This window comes from Crinia signifera, chromosome 4 (genome assembly GCF_055691185.1).
Source record: "Crinia signifera chromosome 4, ASM5569118v1, whole genome shotgun sequence".
Taxonomy (NCBI): Eukaryota; Metazoa; Chordata; class Amphibia; order Anura; family Myobatrachidae; genus Crinia; species Crinia signifera.
The window spans coordinates 137681533-137697711 of NC_139220.1; the positions used below are offsets into that span (position 1 = coordinate 137681533).

At 44.6% G+C, this 16179-nt stretch overlaps 2 protein-coding genes across 7 annotated transcripts in view; one reads left to right on the forward strand and one right to left on the reverse strand.

Moving 5' to 3' along the window:
* CAPS2 (calcyphosine 2) overlaps positions 1-11625 on the reverse strand; it is a 100876-nt gene extending 89251 nt beyond the window's left edge. The window contains exons 1-2 of one of the 5 annotated variants that reach the window (XR_014473428.1): positions 11226-11625; positions 4195-4329 (exon numbers count right to left, since the gene is read on the reverse strand). Coding sequence is in view for 3 of the 5 variants with exons in the window: in XM_083182571.1 (XP_083038697.1) it covers positions 4195-4297 (103 nt within the window). In the remaining 2 variants the exon portion in view is untranslated. The remainder of the gene's footprint in view (positions 1-4194; positions 4330-11225) is intronic. The other 4 variants (XM_083182571.1, XM_083182569.1, XM_083182570.1 and 1 more) reach the window with 4 other exon arrangements.
* Positions 11393-16179, forward strand: part of LOC146074472 (uncharacterized) — a 30654-nt gene continuing 25867 nt past the window's right edge. The window contains exon 1 of one of the 2 annotated variants that reach the window (XM_083182575.1): positions 11393-11551. Coding sequence is in view for 1 of the 2 variants with exons in the window: in XM_083182574.1 (XP_083038700.1) it covers positions 11747-11909 (163 nt within the window). In the remaining variant the exon portion in view is untranslated. The other variant, XM_083182574.1, reaches the window with a different exon arrangement.

Sequence of the window (16179 nt, forward strand, 5' to 3'; positions counted from 1 at the left end):
ATACCAATAAAAAAAAAAAAAAATGAAGGGGTTAAAAAAAAAAAAAAGGAAGGGGTTAAAAAAAAAAAGGTCCTGCGCCAAAAATTGAGCACAGATGTTGGTCAGTAACGTCTGTCACTGAACAGCGCTCAAAGGCAACAGGAATTTGATCAAAAAAAAAAAAAAAAATAGATCAACCCTGTGCCGAAAGAGATGATCAGTGATGTACGTCACTGATCAGCGCACAGCGGCCACAGGACACCCACAAAATCACAGTGTGTGTAAAAAAAAAAATTAAAAAAATACCCCACAGCACACACACAAAAAAAAAAGGTGATCAGTGATGCGACACTGATTACCAGTGAGGTGCAGCAGGTGCACAACCTTTGGTGCAACTGACAGGTATATATAAAAAAAAAAAACCTCTGTACCCCCAAAAAAGTTGCTGATCACCTCAGATATAGTGATCAGCACAAAAGGCGGGGACAGCAGACACAAAATTTAGCACTCTCTATCACTATCTCTCTCTATCTCTCTATCTCTCACTATCTAACACTATCTAACACTCTATGACACTGCAGCAGCAGCACTCACAGGTATATCTATATATAAAAAAAAACCTGCGCCCCCAAAAAGTTACTGATCAGTTAATTTATACTGATCAGCACAAAAGGAGGGGGCAGCAGTCAGTTATATAAAAAATATATAGCACAATCTGTCACTATCTCTCTCTATCTCTCTCTCTCTATCTCTCTCTATCTCTCTATAACTATCACACTGCAGCAGCACAAAATATAGCACTCTGTCAGTAGGCCTCTCTCTCTATCTCTCTCTCTCTATCTCTCTCTCTCTATCTATAACTATATCACACTGCAGCAGCACAAAATATAGCACTCTCTGACACTATCTCTCTCTATCTCTCTCTATCTCTCTCTATCTCTCTCTATCTCTCTCTCTCTATCTCTCTCTATCTCTCTCTATCTCTCTCTATCTATCTCTATCTATCTCTCTATCTATCTAGCTAATACTAATACAGTGCAGCAGCACAATATCACAGTATGGCACAATTATTGCACAGGATCCAGGAAGCAATCAGCAGCGATCAGGTAAGTATTGCAGCAAGTATTTCTGGTCAGTATGGCGGCAGGGGGGTACGGTGACCGCACTGCACGCTTTCCAGACCGGAATGGCGTCTGCAGTGCAGTCACCGTTAGTTTAAATCTCCCTCCTTGGCTGTGATTGGTCCGTCGGTCCGACGGACCAATCACGGCCTTTGGGGGCGGGCGGGGTGAGGTGGGGTGACACCAGTGTCACCCTTACACCCCGCGGTGATTGGTGCTGTACTTTACAGCACCAATCACCTCTGATCCCGTGTCACCGGCGAACGTTATTCGCCGGTGACACAGGAAAACGCTGTGAATGGCTGTTCACACTGAACAGCCAATCACAGCGATCGCCGACGGGGGGGCGGCATCGCAGCCCCCCCGGGGCATGCACGGACATGTCTGCTGTCAGGGACAGCAGACATGTTGAAACTGTCACCGCGTCTATAGACGCGGTGACAGTTTAAATCCATGACGTACATTTACGCCATGTGTCGGGAAGTGCTTCCCGACCATGACGTAAATGTACGTCAAATGTCGGGAAGGGGTTAATATTACTCACTAGGCAGCTGTGCCTGAAACCTTCATATCGGTCATACCTATTCATAGCCTTGGACAGTGCATTATGTTTGGTAGACTAGGTTATAGTGGTAAATGGAATAGGGTGCAAGAAGCAAGAGGCACAGGAGCTCATCTGAAAACAGACCTATTTTTAAAGCTCCAATCATTTACAAGATAAAACAAGGTTGATTTTTGCACTTTAAAAATATAGCTATTCTCGGACAAACTCCAGCACCTCCAACCAGCTTCTCACACCCGATTACATTCACTCCTTAGTGGGGTATTGAATTAGTCTAGTTTTTCACCTAGCTGAAAAACTGAACAATTTGCCACTATTGTATTTAATTGCAGCCGCATCCGCCCGGTTTTTATCATTTAATAGAATAAAAAAAAAACTTTGCCAATTCACGTGTTTTTTTAGTATGCTAAAAATCGTCACTTTAAGTGAATAGGGTAAATCTAAATTAATTCAACATTGAAAAGTGCAGATTTCTCCCTAGGCAAAAAAAATCAGCACCAATTGCATATCCCCTATGTTCATTGTAGCAGTCTGCAACTTATAAGTGAAAGGACATATTTTAGTTTCGAAGGGCAAAATTTAAGATGTGATGTACCACTACAGCTACTGTAGCAATACATACATTTGCCCTTAAATATAAAAATATGTCCTTCTCACTGATAACATACCTCCCAACTTCTGACGTCCCCGAGGCGGGACGTAGCTGCTGCTCGGGGGGACGTGGCCTAATTCCAGGGGCGTGGTCTATACTCGCGACTCTCCCGCGAGGCCACGCCCCCATTTTGCCGCTATGGGGGCATGACCCAGAGGCTCTGTGAGCCTCTAGCCATGCCCCCAGCCCCCTGACTGCGGGAATAGACGCTGTGCGCATGCGCACAGCGTTTATTCCCCGCTGCTTAGCAGCCGACAGGGGGGACTCCCAACAGCCCCCCCTTACCGCGGGACACTGCCGGCCGCGGGAGGGACAGCGGGACAGGCCCTGATAATCGGGACTGTCCCGCTGTAATCGGGACTGTTGGGAGGTATGTGATAAGGTACAGACTGCTAGAATGAACACTATAGGTGACTGGATGGATCATTACAGACAACAGCAAGTAGAAGTCTTCCATATGGGATGTAGTCAAACTGTCTATTGTGAAAATCTAAACAACCATGAAGTCTAGAGGACAATGTTGGCAGTAAAAATGTGGTTGACACTTAAAAAGGAGACAGTCAAATTGATGACATAAAATAATAAGTAGTGGTGACCAGTAATAATGGACAAATGTACAAGACAGTGCTCCCCTGTAGGAAGAGAACAGCACAAAGTATTATCACATTGGGCCTTATTCAGATCTGAGCTCCGTACAAAATTTGTTTGAAAAATGTGCAAAACCATGTGCACTGCAGGTGGGGAAGATGTAACCTGTGCAAAGAGAGTTAGATTTGTGTTATTTTGTTTCTGTGCACTGTGTTTATTTTTACACTGCAATTTAGATTTCAGTTTCAGCACACCCCACCCAAGTTTAACTCTCTTTGCACAAGTTACATCTGCTCCACCTGCAGTGCACATGGTTTTGCCCATTTCCCGAACAAATTTGTACTGAGCTCAGATCTGAATATGGCCCATTGTCCTAACTGCCATATGAATATAGGTTCAGAGGGGGTAAGCTACCCATGGCACTCCAGCTACACATGCCAGAATGCCTTGCTACAGATTTGTTGTTAGATAATCCTAAAATGATGGAATACTTTATGTCAGGCATGTCCAAACGATGGCCCTCCAGCGGTTGTGAAACTACACATCCCAGCATCCCTTACCATAGTTTTAGCATTCCCTAATAGCAAAACTGCAGCAAGGCATGATGGGACTTGTAGTTTCAAAACAGCTGGAGGGCCATAGTTTAGACATGCCTGCTTTATGCTGATTAACTACATGCCAGATACATATGTACTGCACATAACTGAAATGTAGCAAGCGTTATGCTAAACCCAGTCACAGTAGGGATAAGCCATCCTGCATGCAAAACCTTGGCAGAGTATGTGGGCGCATGTAGTTCCGAAGCAGCTAGAGTTCTACAGGTTTCCTACTGACTGAACAGCACTGCGCATGTGTAAAAATGTATCCTATTATGTCAAGTGCGCACATTGGGTCTTATTCTAGTTCACTCTTTCTGACAAAATCCTTCTTAGATGGACAAAACCATGTGCACTGCAGGGGGGCAGATGTTACTTGTGCAGAGAGAATTAGATTAGGGTGGGGTTTTACTTCAAAGTGAGATCTATATTGCAGTGTAGAAATAAAGCACAGTATTTTCCCTGCACAGAAACAAAATAACTCACCCAAATCGAATTCTCTCCGCACATTTTACATCTGCCCCACCTGCAGTGCACATGGTTTTGTCCATCTAAGAAGGATTTTGTCAGAAAGAGTGAACTAGAATAAGGCCCATAGTCAGCAACATCAAGCATACACGCTGGATGATATTCAGATTTTGCTGGTTCGACCTGTTGGAATCGTTAAGAATGTAATCTAAGGTGTACAGACCTTACCTGCCTGTCCATCATGCGCCGTACCATAAATGAACAAGCCTGCTGCGCTAAATCCTGCCATAGTAGCGCTAAGCCTCTTTATAGTTGGAATAAATGACAGCATGTTGACCTGCCTATATTTTGACTGCAGCTTACCTATATTTTGGATGACAACAATTGGACATGGTCAAAATACTGACGTCTAAAATATATACAACTATGTAGAATATGATGGCATGTTTCTTATCAGCACCTTCTAACTTCAACACTAACTTGATATTATCCTAGTGATATTCTTTAGTGGGTATCCAATTACCCGCTGTCAATGACTATCCAATTAGCTCTGATGCCAGCGCCTGTATCTCCCGATACCAGTATTTATCAGGGATTATGCTTCGAATGCTTAAGGCATGTGAAGCATAACCCCAATAAGTAGCCACCCGACCCACGATAACACATGGGATCTGAGATCCCTAACCCTGTGTTTTTACTTGATCCCGCGTCCATTTTCAACTGGTAAAAATGTTCTATAATTGTCATAAATCATGATATCTGCCCATTTTTAATGGTCAAAACTGCTTCAAGGATAATTGGATACCCCCCTAATTTCAGATAATAGGGAATGTCACTATGTTTTGGGGGTTATTTTTGGTCATGACAAAATTGATTCAAAAAGTTATTATTTTGCAAGGGTACGAATTGATATATAGAATAAGATATATTTCATATAGTGATTTTTTATTTTGACTTTCAACATTCTGAATACTGTATATCTAAATTGTTATTGTCGCCATTTTGTTTCTGTTGATATATTTAACTGTCTATATATTAAGAGGATTCAATTGTTTTAAGGCACAGAGGATGCCCAAAAGTATCAATTCAAAAGACAAAGAAGAAGTCCAAGAACACGGAGAATGGTGTTTTTATAGCACTTTTCTACAAACAGGACTCAGTGATTTACATTTACCTTTACAGTACAAAATAGGGAACAAGCTTAACAGTATATATTAGTAAAATGCCTGCATAAACAGATAAGTTGTGAGTCTCAAAAAAAATACAAAGCCCCCTGGGGGGTGGTAGTGGCGCTATGACAAGAACTGCTTTACTAGCAGCTGCTCTAAATGGGACAGTCAATCCACCGTTTTTTCTAAAAGTTGTGAGTCTCTTAGTTGATATATTCTAGAGCAGGGCTGGGCAACACCGGCCCTCCAGATGTTGATGAACTACACATCCCAGCATGCCTTGCATAAGTTTCGGCATGGCCACAGAGCAAAAGTAATGCAAAGCATCCTGGGATGCTTAGTTCACTAACATCTGGAGGGCAGGTGTTGCCCAGCCCTGTTCTAGAGTGTAGGCCTCTCAAACTGTGCAGCGAAGAGATTTCTGTAGAGTCTGAGCCACAAAGCTGAAAGCTCGACCCTCAAATGAGTGCAGGGAGATTCTATATATTGTTACTAGTCCATCATCTACAGATCACAATAATCAAGTGGTACAGTAAGGAATCAGAAGCTGCTTAAGGTACCTTGGGCCCTGGTCATTTAGATCTTTGAAATTGAGAAAGCCAATCCTGAAAACGATTTTCCCTTTTACAGTTGGTGAGTGAAGGGAGTAGAGATCGGTGTTATATGGCTGGAATGGGGCTGGTTGGTGAATAGTCTGGCAGCTGAATTTTGAACATTCTGGAAGCAGGGCAATTATTTTGATGGGTGACCAAGGTAGAGGCCATTATAGTAGTCTAGGTGTGATGATATAAACATGTGTAACTTTAGGCAGATCTTCTGAGGAAATTAAATGGGTACTTCTTTACTTTCACGGCGCCAGCATGGCGCCGTGCGTCTGAGTCCCCTTGCGGGGCTCGCTTCGCTCGCCCACGCTGCGGGCTCGGTGGCTCGCTACGCTCGCCACGCTAATTAAAATCAACTCCATGCCAACATGGATAGTGGAGGTATGAACTATCCATGTTGGCATGGCGTTAACTTAGTTTATTTTACTTAATTAGTGGCGAGCGTAACCCGGAAGTACGCGCGGCGCCGTGAAAGTAAAGAAGTACCATTAAATGCTTGAATCTGGCTATAGTCTTTACTTGAAAGAATGAGGATCAGTCTGATACCCAATGTTTCTGTGTCAAGCCCCTACCCATGGCAACACCAAGATTTTGCAAATGTTTATTTGATTTGTAGTTCTCAACTCCCAAGTGTAAGCCCCTTAATTTGGCTACGTTGCAGTGGTGTTCTATTGCCTATCATTAGAACCCTGCTTTATAAGGCTTCAGTCGAAGCCAAATGGAACTCATCTACTGCTGGAGCTCAGCTAGACACCCATTTAGCGTTGTTATTGGGTTCTCAGTATATGGAGCAAAGAACAAGCACAGCTGTGTTTCATGTGCATTGCATCGGTAGATCACGCCATTACGTCTGATTATTTCACCCAGAAATAGCATGTTTACTGCAAAAAGTATAATAGTATAGAATGTGTGGGACACTATATAGAAATGGCACTGATGATGACAAATACACTCCACAATAACCTCTCTGTGTCCTGCCGGTAAGTAATTATTTGAACCAGCTAAAGACAGATCTACAGAAATTACTCAGGCACTCAATTATAATCCCATCATCCATGGTGTCAAATACTGCCGAAGGATCCAGAAGGATTAAGATTGAACAGTCACCTCTGTCTCTTGCTGTTAGAAGATCATTAAGCACATATACCAGTGCTATGTCATCTCCTGACTCCTGACTGGAATAGATGATAAATATCATGGGTTGACAGGTAGGTTTCTAGCTGAGTTAAGGTACCTTGGGCACTGGTCATTTAGATCTTTGAAAGTGAGAAAGCCAATCCTGAAAACGATTTTCCATTTTACAGTTGGTAAGTGAAGGGAGTAGAGAATGGGTGTTATGTGGCTGGAATGGGGCTGGTTGGCGAATAGCCTGGCAGCTGCATTTTGAACATTCTGCAAGCGGTTCACCTGCCGTGCACATGGTTTTGTCCATTAGCAAAACAAGAGTCAAATGTAATAGGGTGGGAGAAACAGAAAGTGGGACACTTTGGGAGAGTTTTCCCATTTTTTTTTTAAAGCGCCAATCATTTACATTGCACAACCAGGTTGATATTGTCATGTAATTGATTGCCGCTTTAATAAAAATGTGAAAACTGTCTCAAAGTCTCTCTCTTTCTGATTCTCACACCCTATGACATTGGGCCCCAAATGTGCTCTGCGAGCCAACCTGAATCACCCCTAAAATTAGGTGTTTTTAAAGTTTTTTTAAAGTGGTTTGGGAAAAATGTCTGTCTGCAAAAAGCATCAAACTATTTGGAAAAAACAGGACCATTATGTCCATACACCTTATTGGAAGCTTCAATTATAGCTTTTACATCCGTGGGTCGGGATGCATTCAGCATCAAGCCAGTTGGGATGCTGGCATTCATGATACCGACATCGGCAGCACAACTACTGCCAGGGGAATGAATGAGAACACCAAAATCCTGAATGATGAATGCTAAATATGCCCGAAGAGCTAGCGTTAGGCCAGGGAAGGGGGTAAGTTTAGGATTAGGCACTATGGGAGGCTTAGGGTTAGGCTGCAGGGGGGAGGGTTAGGGTTACGCTGTAGGGCAGGTGGTTAGGTTTAGGCTGCAGAGTAGGTGTTGATAGGGTTAGGAACAAGGGGGTTGGGGGCAGGTACGTATACAGGTATGTATACCCTATCAGGATTCCCTTTGAGATGCTGCAGTATTCTGAACGCCGGGCATCCCAAACTCTGATCATCCTTATGTATCCCACTGGGTCAAAGCTATTCCATTGAGAGAGATCGCTTACATTGGCAGGCTTGGTAGATAGGTTATTCTTTCATACCTCCCAACATGACCCATGCCAGGAGGGACAAACTACTCTGCTGCTGGACTTTCCTCTTAATGTATGATTGCTATCACCTGTTTTTGAACAGGTTAACTAATAAGAAAGGTGTTTCTCCACAGGTGACGGCAATCATACATTACCAGGGAAGGCCAGGAGCAGAGCAATGTGTCCCTCCTGGAGAGGGTCGTGTTGGGAAGTATGTTCTTTGGTGGCATTTTGGGCATTTCAACCCAGATAGTGGATTCTTTGTCTGCAAAGAATTTTGCAAACTTATTGAAGCTTGACTAGGAGAGAAGGCAGCAAGTCTGTGCTCTATTTTCTTATATATTATTGTTGATTTATATTCTCCAATATATTAGATTAATCTTATCCTCTACTAAGATTGTCTTCCACCCAATGTTTTTTCTTGAGTTCACCAACACGGTTAAGAAATCCAGCTTTAGTTTGCAAATTATCGCTGCCAATGGAACCTGGCATGTGGTAAGTGCATACAGATTTGCCAACACAGAGTCAGATAAGGGGGGAGCAACTGCAGCACGTCATTACTAGAGAAATCACCCATCTAATGTGTACCCATAATATGCACATGACCAGCTGGAGTGCGCATATCATGGGTACACACTAAACAATATAACAGATATGCCGCTCTGATCTGCAGAATAAGGTGACATATAGTCTACATCGGGGCTGGGCAATTGCGGCCCTCCAGATGTTGATGAACTACACATCCCAGGATGCTTTGCATTAGTTTTGCTATGTGGCCATGCTGAAACTGATGCAAGGCATGCTGGTATGTGTGGGATGCAGTTACCATCCCGGCGGTCGGGATCCCGGCGTTCAGAATCCTGATGCCGGAATCCCGACACTTTCTCCCTCCGTGGGTGTCCACGACACCCCTGGAGGGAGAATAAATTAGTGTGCCGAGCGTAGCGAGGCACCGGGCCCGCTGCGTGGCGAGCGCAGCGAGCCCGCAAGGGGGGGCAATCCACGTCCCCCCCTTGTCGGCATTTCGGCTGTCGGGATTCTGAACGCCGGGATTCAATACTGAACCCGTATGTGTAGTTCATCAACATCTGGAGGGCCGCAATTGCCCAACCCTGGTCTACATTGTACCCAGCTCTTAAATGTTGCAATATTATTTATGGGGGGGGGGGGGGGGGGGTGTGAATCAAAGTATCCGCAGCTCCAGTAAGACCCAACCTTTTTAACTTTTCAGGTATGAACTAAATGTTGCATTAACCTGCTGTGTTAGAAAAATGTGGGTTTCTAACTGTGGGGTAGATGTATAAAGCAGTGATAAGGGAGGAGAAGTTATAAAGTGCCTGGTACTTTATCACCAGCCAATCAGCTCCTGAATGTTAAGTTACAGGCTGGGTTTAAAAAGGCACTGTTAGGAGCTGATTGGCCAGGGACCAGGCACTTTATCTCTCTCCTCCCTTGTCACTACTTCAAACATCTACCCCTCTATATAAAAAACTAGTGCATGTGAGGTGTTGAACTGATTAATACCCCTTTTGCACCTAAATCCCAGATCCAACCCGGCATTTGGAACACGGATCCAAGCCAGGTCGGATCTGGCATATTTCCCATTCACACTGCGGTACCTACCCGCAGTGTAAATGGAGGCGGCACTTGGAGATGACCCAACTGGGGCCACCGATCGTCTTGCTGGAGGCAAGTCCAGCACCAAGGTAAGCTGATGGGCTGCCCCCATGCACCCCCCCAGCCTCCTACCGCCAGGAGAGTGGATGCCACACAAAGGCATTCATTCACCTCCTTTCTGACACCGCTGCTATCTGCCGAGTACAGCAGCGGAGGCTGTGTGTGCCCTATCACCCAACCTGTAGACATTGCGGGGTACTTGTGTACTAGCACGGCTCCCATCGCATACCATAAGGCATGCGATGGCAGCCAATGTTATACAATTTTAAATTGTATACCATCGAATTGTATGGCATTGTATGCCATTCTATTGCATATACAATGGTATGCGATTTCAAATTGTTTAAGCTCCCTAATGGGGGCTTACAATGTTAAATGCACCCCCACTATGAACGTGAACCCGAAGCATGGCGAGCGCAGCGAGCCTGCGAGGGGCGTCGGTACGCGTCCTACGACCTTTTTAATACCCCCACTATCCACGTCGGCGTGGAGTTGATTCTATATAGTGTGGCGAGCGCAGCGAGCCACTGAGCCCGAAGCGTGGCGAGCGCAGCGAGCCCTGCGAGGGGATGCAGAATACATGTAAAGTAATACGTGTGCGCTCGCCACGCTTTGGGCTCGGTGGCTCGCCACAGTATATAAAATCAACTCCACGCCGACGTGTATAGTGGGGGTATGAAAAGGTTGTAGGACGCGTACTGCCGCCGCTCGCCACGCTTCGGGTTCACGTTCATAGTGGGGGTGCATTTAACATTGTAAGCCCCCATTAGGGTGCTTATACAATTAAACATCGTATAGGGGGCTTATACAATTTTAAATCGCATCGGGTGTATGCTATGCGATTATATGTCGTGCAACCAAATATCGTGGGCGCCGTGCTAGTACACAAGTACCCATTGTGGTCCAGAGGTTGGGCTTCCCCCATTGATGTGAACGTGTTCTACCCTGATGCCTGTGTTCTACCCTGGTCAGGGCCTGGGTAGAAGTCCAGTGTAAAGGGACACGGGTTAACCGCTGACCCGGATCCACAAGGGAAAAACCCGGGTTTGTGCAGCTGTGTAAAAGGGGTATTAGCTTACAGCGGCAGAATATGGCATATGTGGTGATACCAGCCTGTCAGCCTTTCTTCTACAATAAATGCAATGTTTCCTGGTTATAGCATAAACCTGCTGTATTATACACTCTATAACGAAAGGGGTGTGGTATACTTGACACCAAAAAAAAAAAAACTCCTCAATAAGCAGCCATCTCTGGAGCGCCCAATTAAAACCATTTTTTTAATCCAATGCTGTATACTACAGTATCTCCCTGTTATAAAATAAAAAAACACCGTAGGATTACCAGGTGACTGCATATGGAAGGACCACCCGCCTACACAGGTGCTATTACACAAAAACTGCACAATCTGCTCGGCAGATTATCTGCATATGGGGCCCGGCCTAGCTAGCTGCACACTCCGGCCTGTTCCACTGGCTGCAGGAAGTGGAACAGCGCAATGCTCGCACAGACGGACAAATGATGGACTCACCCGGTCCGGGGCGTGCTCTGATTGCTGCGGGAGGGAAAACGAAAAGAAGTAGCAAAAGCAGCTGCGAAGGCGGAAGTCACACGGTGCAGCAGCGTGAGTAACCATGGCGACCACCATGCCTCATATGTGGTGTGTTTGCGTTCCAGCAGTGTGGAACGCACATCATGCTGCAGCGCATACTAGCGGCCTGCTGCTGCTAGGGCTCAGCAAACTCAAAATCCGCCATGTAACTATTACATGTACCGGCACGCGGTAATTAAGTAGGTTGGCGGCGTGTGCGGGGATAGTGCACGGCGTGTTCTACTGTACTGCCAAGATACTGGTGGGTGAGTAGCCTCCGCCTGTCCCGACTGCATCCCCGTCGCCAGGGCGCACACGTCACTCGCGTGGCGAGCCAACCATATTGACTGATTGTAGGGTAGAGCTCACACCCATGTGTGTGGCTAGGCAGCAGGAGGAGGAGGTGCAGCGTGAGACCAGTAGTAGACTAGTAGTAAGGCACGGCTCTAGGCGCAGGCATCATGGTGTTCTCCAACTCCCAGTACCTGATGTTGTCCGTGTCCTTGGCGCTGTGCGCTTGCTTTCTCCTGCCCAGAATGTTTGGAGGTGGAGCTGTACGGGACACTAACAAGCGGGACTCCCGGAGGATGCCTCCTCCCGTTCCCGGCCGCTCACCCAGAGGAGGTATCTGCTGCTATATTACCATGTTCTGACTCCATGGCAGTAATGTGCGGCGATAGAGACCTGTTCTTAGCGTGCGTGTGTACAGTAGGACTGTCTGAAGCAGCAGCATTCGTTGTAATGTGCAATGAAGTCGCAGCTTTCATTATAGGAAGCTTTAGGTTACATTACAACGAGTAACTGCGTTCTTCACCGTTTAGGGGGGACTATGTAAAAACCGGACCCGGACTACACTCCGGACCGCCGGACAGGACATCAAAATCTGCAGTCCGGAGCTTGTAGGGTCCGGCCGGGGGTGTCCTGTTAGGGGGGGTGTCTTGTCCTGGGGGTCCCTGTGATAGCTATCACCAGGGACATGGGGGAGGGGAGATTACAGCCTCCCCGTGTGGTCCGGACCGTCCGGTTTTTGCCACATGCCCGGACCATACAGGGAGGCTTTATTCTACCCATCCTCCTCTACCTGGTGACAGGTGTCACAGGCAGAACCTCCAGACAGGACACCCCCCGGACCGGACGCTACAAGCTCCAAAATGCAGAGTTTGATGTCTGGTCCGGCGGTCCAGGGGTTTTGTCCTGGTCCGGGTTTTACCCATACCCCCGTTTAGGGTATTCTAATGCTTACATTGTGCTATTGCTATGATAAGTGTTGACACTGTCAGAAAGTGTGTAATTCCGTTAGAGAGGAATTATAGCATGATTACAAACACATCAACATAATGACTTTCGGCTAAACACACGCCATGTTTTGGTAATTTGTTTACTTAATGGAAACAGTCATGTTTAATAGAAATGTCATCTATTCTCTGCCAGTTCTGAAATATTGGTAATTTTTTTTTTTTTTTTTACCTGAGATAAGTGACCATGGGGCAGATGTTTTAAGCCTGGTGAACTGATACATTGGAAGGTGATAATGCACCAGCCAATCAACTCCCAACTATCATTTCAAACACAGCTGATTGGCTTCACCAGGCTTAATACTGTACATCTGCCTTAATGATCCAATGTTTAATGTCCGCTCATTGACTATTGCAGCCTCCTCTTGGTATTTCTGCTGTCACAAATGCAGCAGCATGGCTGAACTTCTTCAACTCTCACTGTTCCATATCCGCACATTCATTACTACACTGAGTCCCCATATCCTAAAGCTCCCCATATCCTTAAGCTAATGCTTTATTCTCACACACACACACAACTTGTCAGCTACATCAACCTACCCCTTTATAAATTTGAAAGCTCCACTATAATACCATCATTGACATCTCTGAAATGCATCATCATCTATGATACTCCCTTCTTAAGGTGGGTACACGTTGTATGACTTTCATGAAGGATACCATCGAGCATATCGTTCAGTGTGTTCCCACTATATCATTAACGATGCATCCTGTGAGCACGCATCTCTATCCTATCTGTGAACACGCATCATTAATGATATTGAGTGTACGCACTAGACCACAGGCTCTCAAAGTCGGTCCTCAGGACCCCACACAGGGCATCTTTTGCAGGTCTCCTCACAGAATCACAAGTGAAATAAGCTCCACCTGTGGATCTATTAAAATGTATCAATGAGTAATGAATGCATCTGTGCAACTGCCGGGTGACCTGGAAAATGTGAACTGTGTGAGGTCCTGAGGAGCGAGTTTGAAAACCCCTGCACTAGATTATATTTTGAACGATATCACTCAACAGCCTGTTTCTGTCTGAAAGGGTCAACCCGGGTGTTAAAACCCAGGTCTCCGACCCTTCTTTTTACCTGGGTTGAGGACCTGGGATAAGACCTGGGTTGACCCTCTCAGACATAAGAAAAACCCAGGTTTTTCAGCAAATTACTGGGTAGAACTGCTTCACCCGGTAATTTGCTGCTGTAAGTGTGAAAGGGTGCAGGCCGCAGCCGGGAAAATGACCCAGCAGTCAAAATGCCGGGTAATTCCCGGGTAGTATGTCTAAAAGGGGTATTAACAAAGTGCTTACTTAGCTCATACATTTATTTTTCTGCAATGGTTTCCTCTTTTAATTGTACATTCTGAAAGCAATCATTGCAGAAGCATATCTTTCTTGTAAAACCAGCCACTGTTGGTTTTTCACCTATAACTGGAAAATGCACAATTGCATTACATGCTACAGTACATTGACTGTATTGATTGGATGTGGTGAATAGATAACTCCATTAGCACTGCCAAGAAACATGTACATTCATTTATTTTTGATATTCTGGCTCCACTTGTACAACAGTAAATTAATTCTGAGAAGTAGAAAGCTTTTAGCCTGTTACATATTGTTTTTCTAGTTGCAGACATTATTGGAAATGGATGGTGGGAGATTTTAAATACACAACTCAGTTTTAAGAAAAATCAATGTTAACTTTTCCTTTTTTGAATCTCCTCTCTAATTGAAACATTTCAGTTTTACATCTGCAAAACTTTACACAGTTCTCATTATTCAACAAAACTCTGAATGCATTTGGCCATCCCTCTTCTCAGAGGTGGAAAAACTTGCTGAACTACTGTAGACATATCACAGAACCTGTTTTGGTGCTCATACAACATTCTTTCCAATGAAAGTGTGCTATGTGAAATCCAGATTGTAATGTCTACAGCAGTGGTTCTCAAACTGTGGGTCCTGACCCCAAAGTGGGTCCCGACCTTCTCATTGTGGGGTCGGGAATCCATTTTGCTGACCATCAGGTTGATGACTTTTTTCATCTCAGTCAGTGATTCAAGGAGTCTGATATATTAGACTTCTCCCATCACTCTGTGCCCCCACAATGCTGCCATGTTTGTGCTGTCTGCTGACTACACAGGTGATGTGATGACCTTCTGCAGTAACTTGCTGGGGTCCCGTAATTAATTTTTATTGTCTGATGGGGTCCCATCATTATTTTTATTGTCTGATGGGGTCCCAGAGCACAATAGTTTGAGAACCCCTGGTCTACAGTGTATGTCTTGCAGTTAGTGTAGTGCATGTTTTTTTTTTTTTTTTTTAACCTTAATACCAAAAGTCCCATATATATCACTGCACTAGTGTTCACAGTGACCCAATAAAATGGATGTAGAGTTTTACTGGAGAATCCAGTGAAAAACGCAGGATATGGTTACCACAAACAAGGGCCGTAACTAGGGTGGTGCAAAGGGTGCTGTTAATGGCACTTGTTAATTATAGGTTTTACTAATTTTCACGTTCAGCTTCCCTCCTGTTTGAAGCCTGACTTTTCCTGACTGCTCCTGTCTCCTTCCCCCACCCCTTCTATCACTAATACCCATACAACATTCATGAACATAACTTGAGAGCTCTTTGTTATTCAGTCACACTGTCCATTATTACATTTCAAGATACTGACATACCCAGCATCGAACACATCGCCTGTAGCATTGCAGTCAGACACACTATTTATGAGCTATCTGATTTTTCATAGAAAGCTAGAGAATTCTAACTATTTTGATGCTCGCCTTATGATTCATTAAAAAAAAAATGATCAGCATTGCAGCTGAGCAGATCTATGTAGTGTGTGGCTTCAAGGGATTGAAAGTGTGGCACACACTACATAGATCTGCTCAATTGCAATGCTGAATATCTTTTATATAGTACAAGTAGCTTCATATAGTTAGAAAGCTCATAGTTTGTATGCAGGATCAAATAGATAAATGAGTAGGGTGTTTAACTGCAACGTAAGAGATTATGATGTATATTATTTATATTAGCGGGAAGGGCATCATAGCATGGGCTTTCCCTAAGATCAGTTTTTTTTTGTTTTTTTTGCCCTTCCCTCCAAAAGTGCATGCATCCTATGTTCCTTGTTGGAAAATGGGTGGTAACCAGTGTTCCCTCTAAGCTGTGCGCGTGTGCGCGCGCACACAACTCGTCAAGCCCGCGCACAGACATTACAACTGAGCGCACCAAGGTTAAAATCTTGTTTAGTGTGCCACGAGGTTGAAAATCACTGCTATAGCCTATATGTGTGGTGTGTGAAGTCTGTAAACGTTCAAATTGCTTTATTAACTCAACAGAACTCAAAACCTAGCCTTTATACATTATGTGACGCACAAAAATTAAAATTTCCTTCCAAAGTTGCACAGCCAATATCTTTTGCCGCACACAGCCTTTGTAAAATTAGAGGGAACATTGGTGGTAACCAATCTATTTCTGGCAGAGGACACCAAGAAGTCTAGTTACAGCTCTGACAAAAACATTTCATGTTCACTGGTTAAAAAGAAAGACCTAAAACACACAATTAAACAAACAATATTCAGCATACTAATAACATAACATGTTGGGT